The following is a 16,349-nucleotide window of genomic DNA, read 5'->3' on the forward strand; positions in this document are numbered from 1 at the left end:
ATTTATACCTTGTACCCAGGAAACCTTTATTTCACCAACGCCTTCCTGACGGAGACATACGTTGAAGTTCTTCGCCTGAACACTACGTTCCGAAGGGTACTGTTGAAAACCCAGACGGACATGCCGCGCCACATCGTGGTGGACCCTCGGAATAGATACTTATTCTGGGCCGACTACGGCCAGAACCCCAAAATCGAGCGAGCGCTTTTGGATGCAAGCAACCGCACGATTTTAGTATCATCGGGAATCGTCACCCCACGAGGTCTCGCTCTGGACCAGGAAACTGGATACGTCTATTGGGTTGATGACTCTCTGGATATGATTGCCCGAGTCAGCCCCCAAGGAGGAGAGACGGAGGTCGTGCGCTACGGCAGTCGCTACCCAACTCCTTACGGAATCACCGTGTTTCAAGGGAGTATCATTTGGGTGGACAGAAACCTCAAGAAGGTTTTCCAAGCAAGCAAGGAACCCGGCAGCGCCGAGCAACCTGCTGTCTTAAGAGACAACATAAACATGTTGAGAGATGTTACTATTTTTGACCGACGCATGCAGCCGTCCACAGCCCAAGAGCTTCACAATAACCCCTGTGTGGAGGCCAACGGAGGCTGCGCCCACTTCTGCTTTGCCTTGCCAACCGCCGACTTTGGCAACGCATCCAGGAAATGCGCTTGTGCCTTTGGGAATCTTGCGGGTGATGATGAGAGCTGTGTGGTGTCAAAGGATGATTATCTCATCTACACCACGGAGAGCACGGTGCGCAGCCTACGTCTTGATCCAAAAGACCACGCCGTGCCCTTCCCAGTGGTCAATGTGCCACGTACTTCGGTGGCGCTGGATTTTGACCTCACCGACCAAAGGGTCTACTTCACTCAGAGTTCGGGCGCAGGAGCTAGCAAGATCAGCTACATCAGTTTGTCTTCTCCCACTTCAACTCCAGTGGTGGTTGCTTCAGGTAGGCAACAGTCTTCCTTTTTTTTTTTTTAAGACATGTAATGTCTAATGTAGTTGTGGTTCATATGATGCGAAAGATCTCGGGGCTCCTGATGGCATCGCGTACGACTGGATAAATCGACGGATTTACTACAGCGACTATGCTAACCAAAGCATCAGCTCAATGTCTGTGAATGGATCTCAGAGGACGATTATCGCACACGTGTCCAGGCCGAGGGCCATCATGTTGGACCCCTGCCGGGGGTAAGGCTTTCTTGCATTTTGAAGTTTTTGATTTTTTTTATATGAATCCTGTCTTGTTGGACAGATACATGTATTGGACGGACTGGGGAACCCATGCAAAGATTGAGCGTGCTACCTTAGGTGGGAATTTCCGAAAGGAGATTATCAACAGCAGTCTGGTGTGGCCCAATGGACTGAGTTTAGACTATGAAGAGGAAAGGCTGTATTGGGCTGATGCCAGCTTGTAAGATCAGACAAAATCAATTTCTGTATTCCAAGTCGTTCTTCCTCACTGCCGTTGTTCATTTTGCTCCGCCATCAGACAGAAAATCGAGCGATCTTCTCTGACCGGATCAAATCGGGAGGTCATCGTCAGCACGGCCATCTACCCGTTCGCATTGGCGATGTTTGACCAGTTCATTTACTGGACTGACTGGAACACACGTAGCATCTACCGGGCCAACAAACATGACGGCTCCGACCAGACGGTAATGATTCAGAACCTTCCGTCTCGGCCCATGGACATCCATGTTTTGGCCAGCGGGAAGCAGCAGCAGTGTGTCAGTCCTTGCGAGCAGTTTAACGGAGGCTGCAGTCATATCTGCACACCAGGTATGAACATTCTTATTATTGTCTTTGCGGGCATGACGTTGAATCCAGAAAAAAATAATTAAATCAAATGTGATGCTCTTAGGGCCCAATGGAGCTGAGTGTCACTGTCCATTAGAGGGGCACTGGTACCTCGCTGACAATAAGCACTGCATCCCTGATAACAGGACTCGGTGCCAGCCGGGTCAATTTACTTGTCTAAATGGCCGCTGCATTCGTGCCCAGTGGAAGTGTGACAATGACAATGATTGCGGAGATGGCAGTGATGAGCTGGAGAGAGTCTGTGGTAGGGACTCTTTACATTTGTCAACTTCCATATTTGGGGGAATTTCTGATTAACCTCACTGGTAGACCTCTTTTTACTAACAAGCCCTGTGTGTCTCTTTGCTCTAAAAATAATTGCTTCTTAGGAATCAAGGCTGATTTCAACTATGTAGGTGTGTATGCTTACTTGTTAATTCAAATTCATTTAACAGGCTCCTAGCAACAAATCAATACTAATCACAAGCACTTACATCTTTGCATGCAGTCCCTCAGTTCCTGTCATCATTTATAGCCTTGTCAGGTAATATGAGAATTTGTGTGCGGTAAAAGTTGTTGAAGGTCTCTGACAGGTCCCACGTTTCATTTGTTAGCCTTCCACACATGTGACTCCACCGTGTTCACGTGCGGCAACGGGCGATGCGTGCCTTACCACTACCGTTGCGACCACTACGACGACTGCGGCGACAACAGCGACGAAGTGGGCTGTCTGTTCAGGCGCTGTGACCCCAGCGCAGAGTTCACCTGCAACAATGGCCGATGTATTTCCAAGGAGCACGTTTGCAACGGCATCAATAACTGCTACGACAACGGCACCTCAGATGAGCAAAACTGCCGTGAGTCAATTTAGAAATTTCAGCCAAATGCCAATTTGTGTATTCATGTCATTCATTCATAATGAATGAACTGATTATTTAGCTGAGAGAACATGCCAGCCGGAACACACCAAGTGTCAGTCGACCAACATTTGCATCCCGCGCTCGTACCTGTGCGACGGAGACGACGACTGCGGAGATATGAGCGACGAGAGTCCGACGCACTGCGGTGAGTTTAACACCGACGCAACAATTTCATTCGTGACGCCGTTCGAGTGATGCCTTTTACATTTTCCTCCCCAGCTACATCCACATGTACCCAGAGTGAGTTCCGTTGCTCCAGCGGTCGTTGCATTCCCGCCCACTGGTACTGTGACGGAGGGGCCGATTGTGCCAACGGCTCTGATGAACCCCTCTCCTGCAGTGAGTGTCACACAACTCATTTACCCAAAAAGCCTCTAATGGCCTTTGCTGGCTTTGTGTGTCTGAACTCACCACCATCACACCCCCTCCCCCAGTTTTTTGTGTGTTTGTGCCTGTCCGCCCATCGAAGAAATGGTGAGTGATGCAGCGGTGTGTGCGGTGTATCTCTTTGTTGACGAGGTGCTCAGCCAGGCCTCCTATTGTGTGTTGGATTCTACTGTGGCGCACCCCCTCCAAACCTCCTTTTGTCCTGTGGGGGTTACACAGCTTCACGTTGGCTTTTGTTTGGATAGCTCACCATGCATGGGAATGTGGACTTACCAGGGCTATTTTGGTAGTGTTGGAATTTCTTCTCAAGATATTTTCAACACTTTAAATTGGTAAATAAATGTCTATAAATATTAGACATGAGGATGGACCAAGAGTATCAATTTCTGAAAAATATGGAAGTGATCATATCTGGACACGCATATCAATTTTCAATTGGGTGTACATTTTGTCTTTGTAGCCACATTAGCCAGGACGTGCAATGCAGATCAGTTCCGGTGCGATGATGGCAGATGCATCGCCACCTCCTGGATTTGTGATGGAGACAACGACTGTGGTGACATGAGCGATGAAGACCAACGGCACAATTGTGGTATGCACCATACTATTTATCCCCAGTATCACTTCAGGAATGTTCGGGTAATTGCGGTTCAAGCTTTTTCTAATCAGCTCTCTCTGTGATTGCATCCAGCTAACCGTGCCTGTTCCAGCGCAGAGTTCACGTGCGCGAACAACCAACCGCCTCAACGCAAGTGCATTCCTCAAGACTGGCTATGTGACGGAGACGCCGACTGCGCGGATGCGCTGGACGAGCATCAGAATTGTTCACGGAGATCCTGTGGAGTCAACGAGTTCACCTGCAGCAACGGCCTCTGCATACGTAGCTCCTACAGGTTACGCCGAATCACCTCTTTTGTAGTTGGTGCGATGACTTCCTCATGTTGTGCTATTCTAAATTAGGTGCGACAGGCGAAACGACTGCGGCGACAGCAGCGACGAACAGGGCTGCGCCTACCAGCCGTGCCAGCAACACCAGTTCACCTGTCAAAACGGTCGATGCGTGTCGCATGACTTTGTCTGCGACGGGGACAACGATTGCGGAGACGAGTCAGACGAACTGGAGCACGTGTGCCACGCCCCTCCGCTCACTTGCCCCCCGGGAGAGTTCACATGTGACAACGGGCACTGTATCCCCTTGAGCCAGGTGTGTAACCGGGACGACAACTGCTCCGACAACAGTGACGAGAAAGGATGCGGTAAGTGTGATGAAGATTTACCCGATATATCACCTCAGTTCACTTCTCTCTAAAAATATGCAATATTTTTTGGTGCTCGTATCATTCCAGGTATCAACGAGTGCACAGATCCATCGATCCATCGCTGCGACCACAATTGTTCAAACACAGCCACCAGCTTCATCTGCACATGTCGCCCGGGCTACCGCCTCATGTCCGACAGGACGACGTGCGACGATGTCAACGAGTGCGTGGAGACGCCCAGCGTGTGCAGCCAAGTGTGCGAGAACACGGTGGGCTCGTACGTCTGCAAGTGCGCCCCGGGCTTCCTCCGAGAGCCGGACGGGCGCAGGTGTCGCCAAAACAGCAACATCTCGCCTCACCTCATCTTCAGCAACCGCTACTACCTCAGGAACCTGTCCACAGATGGGCAGGCTTACTCGCTGATCCTGCAGGGCCTGACCAGTGTTGTGGCCATGGACTTTGACCGCGTGGACAAGCGCTTGTATTGGATCGACGTGAGCCGCAGGGTGATTGAAAGAATGTCCTACAATGGCAGCAACAGAGAAGTGGTAGTCAACGGAATTGTGCACGGCGAGGGCCTCGCGATCGACTGGATCGCCAGGAAGCTCTACTGGGTGGATAGTTTCATGGATTGCCTTTTAGTATCAGAACTGGATGGACGATTTGTGAAAAAACTGGCTGAGCACTGCGTCGATGCTAACAACACTTACTGCTTTGAGAACCCCCGAGCCATCGTGTTGCATCCCAAACAAGGGTGAGTAGAAGAAATGTCAGTTGATTTTGCCAAGTTGTGATTCTGATTTTTCCTCTGGTTAGTTATGTTTACTGGAGTGACTGGGGTGACAAAGCCTTCATAGGCCGAGTTGGAATGGACGGAACCAACAAAGTAGCGATCATCACCACAAAGATAGAGTGGCCCAATGGGCTCACCATAGACTACACCAATGACAAGCTCTACTGGTCCGACGCACATTTGAACTACATCGAGTAAGTCCATATTCTCTTCTCATTTCCAATAAAAACTTTAAACCTTGCAAATTTCAATCCGTATCCATTTTTTTCCCCAGGTATTCGGATTTGGATGGCCACCACAGACACACGGTGTACAACGGGGTTTTGCCTCATCCCTTTGCCCTGACCGTGTTCGAGGACACCGTCTATTGGACGGACTGGAACACACGAACGGTGGAAAAAGGAAACAAATATGACGGCTCTGGTCGCCAGGTTCTGGTCAACACCACACACAGACCGTTTGATATTCACGTGTGCCATCCTTACAGGCAGCCCATTGGTGAGTTCAGCTTCGACCTCTCTCACCTCATGTTGTTATTTACTCAGACTTAAGTGCAGGTTTAGATTACCAACTTGTATTTGTCCAAGTGAGATTGATCGAACCTCTCTTTGCTTCTTCCTCCGGTAGTAAACAATCCTTGTGCGGTGAACAATGGAGGTTGCACTCACCTGTGCCTCATCCGTCACGGGGGGCAGGAACACACTTGCGAGTGTCCCGATCACTTCCTGGCTATGCAAATCGGAGGAGTGACCAGATGCCTGCCCATGTGTACCAGCACCCAGTACAGATGCGCCAACAATGAACGGTTTGTCACCTATCTTTCATCATTACGCAAAATCATGCCTCCAACAAGGCCTTGAAAAGTTGCGTCATCGACAGTTGTATTCCGATCTGGTGGAAGTGTGACGGTCAGAAAGACTGCAGGGATGGCTCGGACGAACCCTCTACATGCCCCTCGCGCCACTGCAGGCTGGGCCACTTTCAGTGCAACGACGGCAATTGCACCACTCCGCACTCGTTATGCAACGGCAAGCGGGACTGCCACGACGGTTCCGACGAAGACGCCGTTTTGTGCGGTTAGTTGCGCTTCATTTCAAATTTGCTCCCATCTTCGACATGTCACTCAAACTTCACCGACGTCACCTTCCAGCGACACACCAATGCGAACCTCACCAGTGGCAGTGCGCAAACAAGCAGTGTATCCCTGAGTCGTGGCAGTGCGACAGCGAGGATGACTGCGGCGACCGCTCCGACGAAGACCCCTCCCACTGTTCCACCAGGACGTGCCGTCCCGGGCAGTTCAAATGCCGCAATGGACGCTGTATCCCCCCAAAATGGAAATGTGACACCGACGATGACTGCGGGGACAACTCCGACGAGCCTCTGGAGGAGTGCAGTGAGTTTGACCTTTCTTCTTTCTACACTGCCCAGTATGACACAATCATTTTCTCTGCAAGTGGGGCCAGCGTACCGCTGTGACAACCACACCGAGTTTGACTGCAGGACCAACTACCGATGTGTGCCGCTCTGGTCTGTCTGCAATGGCCACGACGACTGCAGAGACAACAGCGACGAGCAGGGCTGCGGTGAGTCCGACAGTGGGCCGCAATTAGTATCACCACCTCCTCTTATTAGAAATTAGATTTATGAGATGTTGGCTAGCTTAAGTCTGCGTGTACGTGTGTGCTTTTGCTCTGTCCTTGCGTGGGGAGGAGGGGGGGCACGGGTTCACTCGCCGAGCTTTGTAATCCACGCACACACACTCCCGCCTCTTATCAGAGGCCCTCGCTCCATTAGTGCCATGCCCGAGCAGGAGGGGAGATCCGCGCTAATCTTGCCGTAAGAATGTAGCAGATGGGCCAGGTGGAGGTTGAGGAGAGCAGCACTTGCTCTATCTTCCGCAGCTAGCACCGTGCGGTGGAGACGGCTCACACCGGCTCTCCTCCACTTCCTTGACTTCTCTGCACACGCACACGCACTGGGCATGAATACAGGTCATCCATCTGGCTCAGACATGCTCCTCCACTCCCTCCTGTGTGGTTTAATTAAGAAACGCGATGCCTTTCATTTCAAACTTTCAGCATTTCTCCAGACCCCCGACGTTGACGTTATGAAGGCATTGCTAAGAACTCGGTATGTGTTCAAAAAGTGAGAGTAGAGTTTCACTGCTCAATCTGTCATTTAAATTAAGTAACACGGGTAGTGAACCTAAGAATAGTTTTACTCTAAAACTAAGTGTAATTGATCTTATCAAAACCCTCAGAAGCACCAGAATCAACTTAAAGTTCCTGTAAAGTGAAAATAAAAATTTGACACACAGTTTTCTGAACCCTTTTTCTCTTTTCAGATGAGGTGGCCTGCGACGCCAGCGGAGACTTTCAGTGCGGCAACCATCGTTGCATCCCGCTAAGGTGGCGCTGTGACGGCGATGACGACTGCGGGGACAATTCCGACGAGCGCAGCTGTAGTAAGTCCTCGCCACATTTTGAACTGATGTGAAAGAGAGCGAGAGATGATATGCTTACAAATGAATTCATTTGGTACTCCTTTATCAAGTTTTCTTTTTTTCTTTTTCTTTTTTTATCGGGGGTAATATTTTCGCAAAGGGCTTCACACTCGTGCTGACAGCTGGCTGCCGTAAGAGGAGTCAAGCGGGCTTATCGACAGCTTGAGAAACAGTTTGTCCTCAGGAGAGAGGGAGTCTGTCACCTTTGAACCCTCACCGAATTAAATCACGCCTGAGAAGGTGCCACTTAAGGAGGAAACCCGTCTGGGATTCGCCGCTGAACTTAAAGAGGCCGTGTTGTTTTTTCTTGAGGTCATTGTAAGGAGTCAAATTATACAGAGGCCTTGAAAGCGTGTTAATGTGTTCCTTCACTCCTGATAAGTGTATCAGATGATGGAATTTGTGAAAATAAAGATTTTGAAATATCTGTTTACCCTCCTCCTCAGCACCGCGCGCGTGCACCGAGAGCGAGTTTCGCTGCAACAATCTGCACTGCATTCCCGACCGTTGGGTCTGTGACCATGACAACGACTGTGAAGACAACTCGGATGAAAGAGACTGTGGTGGGTGGAGGCTCTTTGTTTTGGCTGGGGGTCCGGCTGTTTGCGAGTATCCGCGGACCACCGTGCCAAGACCTAATAAAACGGGCATTTTTGAGCGGAGGAGACAGACGGGACCACCTGTCGTCTTTTATTCAGACAGAATGAACGCTTCCATGCGTACAGTGCTGGGAGAATAGGGGACAGTTGTTGATCAAGACTAGGTACATAAAATAACAAATGATAACAACAATTCAATGGATTTACACTCACTGGCCACTACTTTGCATATTTTTTATTTAATGCCATGCGATCTATATTTCATAATCGAGTTGTATTCATGAAATAATGTATGTCTCAGAGCTTCGGACATGCCATCCTGGCTACTTCCAGTGCGGGAGCGGGCATTGCATCGCCGACCGCTTCAAATGTGACGGCAACGCAGACTGCGTGGATTACACGGACGAGTCGTCATGCGGTGAGCCCTTTGGATCACAAACATGTCTCTCGCAATTTGATTAATTTCCAGTACAAGTCTCATTGAGTTGTTTTCCTGACTTTGTAGCACCACGCTTCCCAAACGGCACCTACTGCCCCCACTTCCTGTTTGAGTGCAAGAACCATGTCTGCGTGCAGCCTCACTGGAAGTGCGACGGAGACGACGACTGCGGGGACAATTCCGACGAGGAGCTTCACCTCTGCTGTAAGTAGAAAGAGTCCATCTGTTGCTAAACGTCCGAGGTGTCATTGTCAACTCGGTTTCCATAGTGACAGTCCAATGTGAGACGCCGTTCCGTTTCCGTTGCGACAACAACCGTTGCATCTACAGCCACGAGCTATGCAACTCTGCGGACGACTGTGGCGACGGCTCGGATGAGAGACGAGAAAACTGTGAGCTGACTTTGAAGCATCTCTCACTTGATTGGGCTCTTTATTAATCCTCGATCATTTCTTCTCCTCCAGGCCAAAGCCCCACTCACGGCCCTTGTGCTGACGAGGAGTACAAATGCAGTAATCGACAATGCATTCCTCTTCAGTACGCCTGCGATGATTATGACGACTGCGGGGACCAGTCGGATGAACTCGGCTGCCGTACGTTAACGACTCAGCTCATCATATTGTCCTTATTATTAACACATTCTTGTTCTCCTATCAGACCAGCAAAGCACGCATTCTTGCAGTGCCCAGATGTGTGAACACAACTGCACCGACTTGACGGACGGAGGCTTCTTGTGCTCCTGCATGCCAGGTTACCGAGCCAGAAGCGACGAACGACACACCTGTGAAGGTATTTTTGTTTGATTCAACACAAAAGCTAAAATTCACGTTATTTGGTCCAAACAACTTATTATCAACAATTTCTCTTACTGGGGGGAAAAAGATATCAACGAGTGTGAGGTGTACGGGATTTGCCCCCAAGAGTGCAAGAACACAAAGGGAAGCTATGAGTGTTTCTGCGCTGAGGGCTTTGTCTCCTTTAGCGAACCACATGGGACCCAGTGTGCCGCTCAAGGTAAGAAACATCTCCGCAAAGATACGATTTTTTTTTTTTTTTTGCGTTGAGCTGCATGTATCCTTTATCTGTGTCATAAAAGGAAACCCACCAGTGCTTCTCCTGCCGGATAACGTCCGTATCCGACGCTTCAATCTTTCATCTGAGCAGTATTCCGACTATGTGGACAATGCTGAACACATCCAAGCTCTGGACTACTTGTGGGATCCAGAAAAACAAGGCCTAAGTAAGGATATCACCTCCTAAATTTTTCATTTTGTTTGTCTGGAGCAACACAATGAATTAGCCCGTTTTGTTTTAGGCATCGTGTACTGGACAGTTGTGGGTCGAGGATCCGAGTTCGGCTCCATCAAACGTGCTTATATGACCACCTTCAATGATCACGGCAACAACCCAGTTAGAGACGTGGACCTCAATCTGAAATATGTTGCTAATCCCGACGGCATCGCTGTCGACTGGGTTGGCGGGTAATTCACTCGGTCTTGTTCGGGTTTTTATTTTCTTATAGCCCAGTTGGTTAACACTTCAACCTCTGTTTGCAGGCACATATACTGGACTGATGCAGGCACCAATCGTATTGAAGTGGCCAAACTGGACGGGCGTTACAGGAAGTGGTTGGTCCACACTGACCTCGACCAGCCCGCTGCCATCGTTGTCAATCCAGCACTCGGGTAATGATGCTTTACTTGAATGATATTGTGTAAGCAAAATTTTACCTATGTATTTTTTGGTTTTTCTCAGAACAATGTACTGGACCGACTGGGGTCGGAAACCCAAAATCGAATCGGCGTGGATGGATGGCCAAAGTAGGCAGGTGCTGGTCGGTGAAGATTTGGGCTGGCCTACCGGGCTGGCTCTGGACTATCTGAATGCACACAGGATCTACTGGTGTGACTCCAAAGAAAACATCATTGGGTCCATGAAACCCGATGGCACAGATAGAAAGATCATCATATCGGGAGGTCAGAACCATCTTTTAGGATCCCGTACTTTTGCTCACAATGTGACATGAAAACAATACATATTGATGGTGCCCCGCTTTAATTGTGTCCATGGTTTAGATATTGGGAATCCATACAGTTTGGACCTCTTTGAGGGCCATGTGTACTGGACAACAAAGGAGAAAGGGGAAGTGTGGAGGACAAATAAATTTGGAAAAGGAAACAAAGTCAAAGTGTTAACCATCAACCCATGGCTGACTCAGGTTCGCATTTACCAGGAGCACCGGCACAACCACTCAGGTCAGTCCGTAATCACACAAACGCAGTAAATATTCTGAACTATTTATGTATAATGTGAGTTTTTTATTATTATCTCAACAACACTTGTGTCATTCGAGTGACTCTGCTTTGACGTCATCAGTGCCCAACCCTTGCAAGAATGTGTGCAGTCACCTGTGCCTCCTCCGGCCCGGTGGTTACACGTGTGCCTGCCCCCAAGGTTCCTCAGCACTGGATTTCGACTCGGGTGAATGCGATGCAGGTACGCCGCAGCCTGACTGCATGCGCCGCCTCGCTCCCGCTTTTCCTTGTGTCCGGCTGCTCCTCGTGGTTTTGATTTTGTTGCGTGATTTTATTTTTTTTGCCCGGCTTCTTCCCTCGCAGCCATTGAGGCGCCTGTTGCGATGCCTCTTGCATGCAGATGCATGAATGGTGGCACTTGCTACACCGACGAAGCGGGTCTGCCCAAGTGCAAGTGAGTGTTGTTACTCAAGGTTTCATAGCGGTCCAAAAAAGATCACCCAGTAATTTCTAATCCTGTCTTTTACAAAGATGTCCTTACGGTTATTTGGGCAGCTACTGCGAAATGGGCAAATCACGAAGCGCTCCAGCGGGAACAGGTACAACAGCATCAAGAAAAAACATTTGACATTGCCAGTATTATAGAAGCTCCTTCCTTCAATCAAACATAGTTCACTGGCAAAAAGAGTAAAAGTAGTACATTTTTCAGTAAAAAAAAAAAAAAAAAACAGCATCTGTTAAAATAATCCACCTTTTCTATCTGAAGCTGTGGCAGTTCTTCTCGCAGCCATCATCATCATTATTACTGGCGCCTTGGCAGTCGGGGTCTTCCTCAACTACAAACGAACCGGATCCTTCCTCCCCTCTCTTCCCAAACTGCCCAGGTAGCTTTTTTTCCAGTTCTGTTCAAATGCACAGTTTGCAAAAGAGTTGCAAAGTCATGCAAGTCTGCTTTCGCTAGCCTCAGCAGTCTGGTGAAGTCTAGCGACACAGGCAATGGAGTGACCTTCCGCTCGGGCGATAACGTGGATCTCGGACCCACGCGCATCGGAGTGTCATTCATCGATACCGCCATGCAGATGGTGAGTTCTTCTAATTTCCATTTTTTGTACATTATTAACGGCAACACGATGTTACCACAGGATGATCGTTTTGCCGTGGAAGTGGCGAGGCATCCTGTCACCTTTGAGAATCCGTTATATGCCAACGCGGCCGCCATGGCGGCGGACCCGGCTGTCATTCACGCCTCGCAGGTACACCAGCACACCTCACACATCTGCTAATGCCTCATGTTACCAATTTTTTTTTTTGGGGGGCTCCTGAACAGGTTACTGTTAACGTGAGTGGCGAGAAATTACAGAACAATTTTGTGAACCCGGTCTATCACGCTGAGCAGAGCGCAGGCCTTGTTCACACGTCGTCTGTTGGGACCAAACCTGTTGAGGTCAGTTTCTCAATTATCAAGAGGATATTGTATAATCTTGCGTTGTTATTATTAGGAATAAGTCCAGCTCAAAATGAGGAATAGAATGTTCCTCGCTGTTCTCTACCGAAAATTGGCAAGTACAGTAATTAAGGGCCCGTCCAAAATGTTTAGAATTGCCAATAGATGCCACAAGATGGCAGGAAAGCATAAATGAATAATGTGACTTTTCTGTAAGGAGTCAACATGGAGCCTATTGAAACGTCGACTGAAGCCCAGCAGCGCTTTTGAAATCCAGTCCTACTCCAAGGTGGGTTAGGCTAAATTTGGAATTTTAAAAAGTCAAAAGCAATTCACACCATTTTAAAATATTTCTTAACAGATGAAGGACGACAAGTCTGAAGGAAGCAGAGGAAGAGGAGGAGACGACGCCCCACCCCCCAAACCTCAGAGGAGGGACCATCATCATCATCACCATCATCATCCGAGCGCCTTTTCACCAACCGAGGACAGTTTCAAAGACACGGCCACTCTGGTTAAAGAGGACATTGACGTATAACCGCACCCTCACTGACGAGGGAAAATCACACTTTGCACAGAATTTATTTTTTTATGCAGCCTGTGGGGGGGGAAAAAAACAACTCAAATTGTTGTATTCTAAGAGATATTAAATATAGTGCTGCCTTGAGATATAATGAGTGACCCAGATACATTTTTTCAGATTTTTTTTCTGTCTTAAGAGAGTGGTCACGTAACGGATTAACGGATTGTATCTCAAGGCACGGCTGTACATTTCGACAGAGTACGGGAGAAGAAAGTCTATGCCTTGTGACATTACGTATGCCAATTCTCGTGTTTTTTTTTTTTTTCTTTATTCTGATGTACGATACGTATATCTTTGCACTGACGCTGCTGATAAAGACGTTGATGAAATTATGTTGTATATTTGTAAATTTCAACGAGAAGATTTTGAAATAGCCCGTGTGGGTAGTTGTGCATTTATACGCGTCCAGGAGAGGAAACAAAGCTTGATGATTTTCTGCCTTTGCCATAAAATAAATATATAATCCATACCGTATAATCCCTTCAGGGAATGAATTGCAGTCCAAACACGTGAGCTAAATAATGCGATTTTCTGAATCAAAACTTTTTTTTTTTTTACTCTTATGTGATCCCTGACTTTGTGACTTTTAATCACTGTGATTATGTCTTTTTATATCAGCACTGATGATGAGGAATAACAGACAGAATACTTGAACATGCTTGTGCACGGATGTTAATTTATGTGGATGAGCCACGCATGCCCTCAGAATGCAGATGAGTCATTTTGTATCCACCATCTTAAACGATTACAAATAAAACCTGCTTTTTCTGATCACTGACAGTTGAAATGGCTGCTGCTGAGTTGAATTTGGTGACCGTAGTGAAGTTCCTCTTCATCACCTCCTCGCTGCCGCAGGAGAAGGTAGAAGCGCGCTGATAACAAAATCAGACACAAATGCAGGCAGGTACGACAGCGGGATCCAGAAAAGTTTGGCGTCCCAGCCGGCGGTGTAGCGCGTGCGGGGGGAGCGAGCAGTCAAGGCGTGCTCCATGCAGCTGGTCACCATAGAGAGGCGGGAACTACACAGGACGTTCATGGAGAAGGCCTGCGCCTTCAAATCTGCAAGGTCATGACGGTTGGACGTCTTTCAAAATATGATTTTTTTCAACCCACTTTTTACTCACAATCATCAAAGTATGTTTCTCCATAGAAGCGTTTTGTTTCTTGAGGGAGGCGAGTCCAGAGCCTTCTGAGGTCAGCTTCAATGAGATCCAGCCGGGTCACGTCAGTCTTGAAGAAACCAGGTTCGATGATGCTCACTTTGACACCAAAATGCTGCATGTCTCGTCTATTAACGCACAACACATCAATACTCTCATTACAAATTTAATACAACTATTCTACTTAACCCATGAATTGAAAATGCCATTGCCAGTCATTAGCCTTTCTATGACATTTTCCATTGTTTGCTAGCATTAAGCTAAACGGATTGTCATAAGGCAATGTGGTTATTTGAAATATGCAACATGAAGTTGTCTTTTGGTTTATGATTAGTTCAGCCCTTATGAAAAGAAGAACTCAGCCGTACCTGAGGCTATCCGAAAAGGCCTCCACTCCCCACTTGGAAAGACAGTAGCCTCCCCCAGTGAGAGCCAGTCGGCCCATGATGCTGGCAACATTGACCACCCGGCCTCGGGCCTTCTTCAGGAGCGGCAGGAAGCGAAGCGTCATGTCCACAGTGCCTATCAGGTTCACGTCCAGAACTTTTGTAAAATCCTCCAACTGCATCCACTCTGTTGGGCCGATGGGTGTGGATCGGCCCGCATTGTTCACCAACCCCCATAGGCCTGACGAGGAACAAAGCTGCCTCATTAGGGGCAGATAAGACAGGTCAAGAGAAAGGTCACTATGCTGGCGTATGTTTTATTTGAAACTCTCTCGAGTTTAAATATGTTTTTTTAATCAAATTTTATTATTTCTTGTGGCAGATTAAGGAAGTGTCAGTGTGCAGCTGTGAAAAGTCAGGGATGGTTATTTTCTCCCTCCGCATTGCACTAAAAGGATCTATCAGACATGTCAGTAGGAGGATGAAGAGTTGATGATGAGGAGTAACCCGGGGGCCAGGATGTCAGTCCAGGTTATCTCCCGGCGCCTCACTCGGACTGGCACTCTATCAGCCCAGCCCCCCTTCCCTTCCTCCTCATACAGCTCACCTCGCTCTCCCACCTCTCTGCTCACAAACTCCCGTGCCCTCCTAATGCTCTCGCCGTCTGTTACATCCAGGAGTAGCGTCCTCAGTCTGGAGGAGGCCGAGCGAGCCAGCTCCGCCGATCCCGTCTCAGTGAGGCACGCCGCTATGACCCGGAAACCTTTGGCATCCAGCTGTCTAGCCAGCAGGTTGCCGAAGCCGCTGTCGCAGCCTGTGATGAGCACATGCTTGAGGTCGAACGTGGCCACCTCGTAGGAGTCTCTGATATACCAGCATGTGGCGACAAGGGCAGCCAGAAGTAGCAAAGAGGTCAGGGTTGGATGGGACACCAGTGCCTGAAACATATCGTTTATTTTCTTTGTAGGAGACCATGCTCAGCTCTTTTAAAATTGAATGAGAATCGTCGACATACCTCCAAAATACCTGAAGTCAGTTCTTCAGTCACCTGAGTGGACAAGATTGCATCATTGAGGTAAATTACACAAGAACAAGGCAGGGTGTCCAAAGTTTAGTGACTCCATAGGACAGGTGCTTTGAACCATTGCCTCTATTAATCATTGTGGGGAATGTGAGGTGGCCCAACAGCTGCCATTGTTTGTTTACAACCTTCTGTTGCTGCAGCCAATGCGAGTGACACCATGCACTCCAGACTTCAGTTATGTTCTCGTAACCTCGCACACCGGGAGGCCACCAACAGGCCACAGATAGAAGAGCAGGTGGCCAACATAAGGACATGGACAGTTTGTCAAAATGGAGGCATTGCAGGGGTTTATGGATTATGTTTTTTTTTTTTTTTTTAATCTTGATATCATATTCATAGTGCTCATTAATAAAAGTAAACATAGCTAAAACACAGCTTCCATCAAAATATGACCAGGAAATTGATTAGTTAAGTTTTACTTTTTTTTTTAAAACAATTATGTACCTAATGCATTAAAAAAGTCCAAACTTGAAAACATTCCTAATTGCCTCACAGCACCTTAGCCGTTTATGATTTCATTACACTTAGGCGCTTGTCAATCACTCATATTTAAGATTATCGTGTCAAAAACAAATAAAATAAACCTACCATGTCAACGGAAGTCATTAGGAAGACTGACTAAAGGCAGAGACAATCCCTTCAATGTTTCACTAGTGCGCGATTGTGTAACACGCATTCTTTGACCGGCGTATGATTAGATCTTGGCCCAAAATGAACTACACCACATCACA

General features: G+C 48.0%; 2 protein-coding genes across 5 annotated transcripts in view; one reads left to right on the forward strand and one right to left on the reverse strand.

The window, feature by feature from the left end:
• lrp2a (low density lipoprotein receptor-related protein 2a) overlaps positions 1 to 13,766 on the forward strand; it is a 30,702-nt gene extending 16,936 nt beyond the window's left edge. For 2 of the 4 annotated variants that reach the window (XM_088383475.1, XM_088383478.1), the window contains 42 exons: positions 20 to 952; positions 1,029 to 1,194; positions 1,259 to 1,417; positions 1,496 to 1,785; positions 1,868 to 2,068; positions 2,193 to 2,219; positions 2,312 to 2,347; positions 2,418 to 2,660; positions 2,743 to 2,868; positions 2,943 to 3,062; positions 3,571 to 3,702; positions 3,802 to 4,003; positions 4,071 to 4,366; positions 4,457 to 5,123; positions 5,186 to 5,356; positions 5,437 to 5,660; positions 5,790 to 5,967; positions 6,042 to 6,238; positions 6,313 to 6,558; positions 6,620 to 6,748; positions 7,510 to 7,629; positions 8,115 to 8,231; positions 8,569 to 8,685; positions 8,773 to 8,910; positions 8,976 to 9,098; positions 9,171 to 9,299; positions 9,364 to 9,495; positions 9,589 to 9,720; positions 9,803 to 9,946; positions 10,022 to 10,187; positions 10,263 to 10,391; positions 10,462 to 10,682; positions 10,782 to 10,961; positions 11,083 to 11,202; positions 11,325 to 11,415; positions 11,493 to 11,560; positions 11,728 to 11,845; positions 11,923 to 12,043; positions 12,104 to 12,214; positions 12,289 to 12,405; positions 12,623 to 12,694; positions 12,767 to 13,766. In XM_088383475.1, the coding sequence (XP_088239601.1) occupies positions 20 to 952; positions 1,029 to 1,194; positions 1,259 to 1,417; positions 1,496 to 1,785; positions 1,868 to 2,068; positions 2,193 to 2,219; positions 2,312 to 2,347; positions 2,418 to 2,660; positions 2,743 to 2,868; positions 2,943 to 3,062; positions 3,571 to 3,702; positions 3,802 to 4,003; positions 4,071 to 4,366; positions 4,457 to 5,123; positions 5,186 to 5,356; positions 5,437 to 5,660; positions 5,790 to 5,967; positions 6,042 to 6,238; positions 6,313 to 6,558; positions 6,620 to 6,748; positions 7,510 to 7,629; positions 8,115 to 8,231; positions 8,569 to 8,685; positions 8,773 to 8,910; positions 8,976 to 9,098; positions 9,171 to 9,299; positions 9,364 to 9,495; positions 9,589 to 9,720; positions 9,803 to 9,946; positions 10,022 to 10,187; positions 10,263 to 10,391; positions 10,462 to 10,682; positions 10,782 to 10,961; positions 11,083 to 11,202; positions 11,325 to 11,415; positions 11,493 to 11,560; positions 11,728 to 11,845; positions 11,923 to 12,043; positions 12,104 to 12,214; positions 12,289 to 12,405; positions 12,623 to 12,694; positions 12,767 to 12,943 (7,586 nt within the window). In that variant the 3' untranslated portion in view covers positions 12,944 to 13,766. The remainder of the gene's footprint in view (positions 1 to 19; positions 953 to 1,028; positions 1,195 to 1,258; positions 1,418 to 1,495; positions 1,786 to 1,867; positions 2,069 to 2,192; positions 2,220 to 2,311; positions 2,348 to 2,417; positions 2,661 to 2,742; positions 2,869 to 2,942; positions 3,063 to 3,570; positions 3,703 to 3,801; positions 4,004 to 4,070; positions 4,367 to 4,456; positions 5,124 to 5,185; positions 5,357 to 5,436; positions 5,661 to 5,789; positions 5,968 to 6,041; positions 6,239 to 6,312; positions 6,559 to 6,619; positions 6,749 to 7,509; positions 7,630 to 8,114; positions 8,232 to 8,568; positions 8,686 to 8,772; positions 8,911 to 8,975; positions 9,099 to 9,170; positions 9,300 to 9,363; positions 9,496 to 9,588; positions 9,721 to 9,802; positions 9,947 to 10,021; positions 10,188 to 10,262; positions 10,392 to 10,461; positions 10,683 to 10,781; positions 10,962 to 11,082; positions 11,203 to 11,324; positions 11,416 to 11,492; positions 11,561 to 11,727; positions 11,846 to 11,922; positions 12,044 to 12,103; positions 12,215 to 12,288; positions 12,406 to 12,622; positions 12,695 to 12,766) is intronic. The other 2 variants (XM_088383476.1, XM_088383477.1) reach the window with 1 other exon arrangement.
• Positions 13,645 to 16,224, reverse strand: rdh1 (retinol dehydrogenase 1). Its single transcript, XM_088383500.1, has 6 exons — positions 16,207 to 16,224; positions 15,550 to 15,582; positions 15,142 to 15,472; positions 14,517 to 14,775; positions 14,113 to 14,276; positions 13,645 to 14,047 (listed from the first exon to the last, which is right to left on the reverse strand). Exons 1-6 carry the CDS (start codon positions 16,222 to 16,224, stop codon positions 13,824 to 13,826), a joined length of 1,029 nt encoding a protein of 342 aa, XP_088239626.1. The 3' UTR covers positions 13,645 to 13,823.
• Positions 16,225 to 16,349: the final 125 nt, after the last annotated feature.

The sequence above is a fragment of the Syngnathus floridae genome, chromosome 8 (genome assembly GCF_059516105.1).
Source record: "Syngnathus floridae isolate MCC-2025c chromosome 8, RoL_Sflo_1.0, whole genome shotgun sequence".
Lineage (NCBI taxonomy): Eukaryota > Metazoa > Chordata > Actinopteri > Syngnathiformes > Syngnathidae > Syngnathus > Syngnathus floridae.

Bases quoted from the DNA above. Each gene is read 5' to 3' on its own strand.
- rdh1 (XM_088383500.1), bottom strand. The intron at 15,473-15,549 runs GTATGTCGACGA...GATATGTTTCAG, and splicing joins TGACTTCAGGTATTTTGGAG to GCACTGGTGTCCCATCCAAC. The intron at 14,277-14,516 runs GTACGGCTGAGT...GTGCGTTAATAG, and splicing joins GCCTTTTCGGATAGCCTCAG to ACGAGACATGCAGCATTTTG.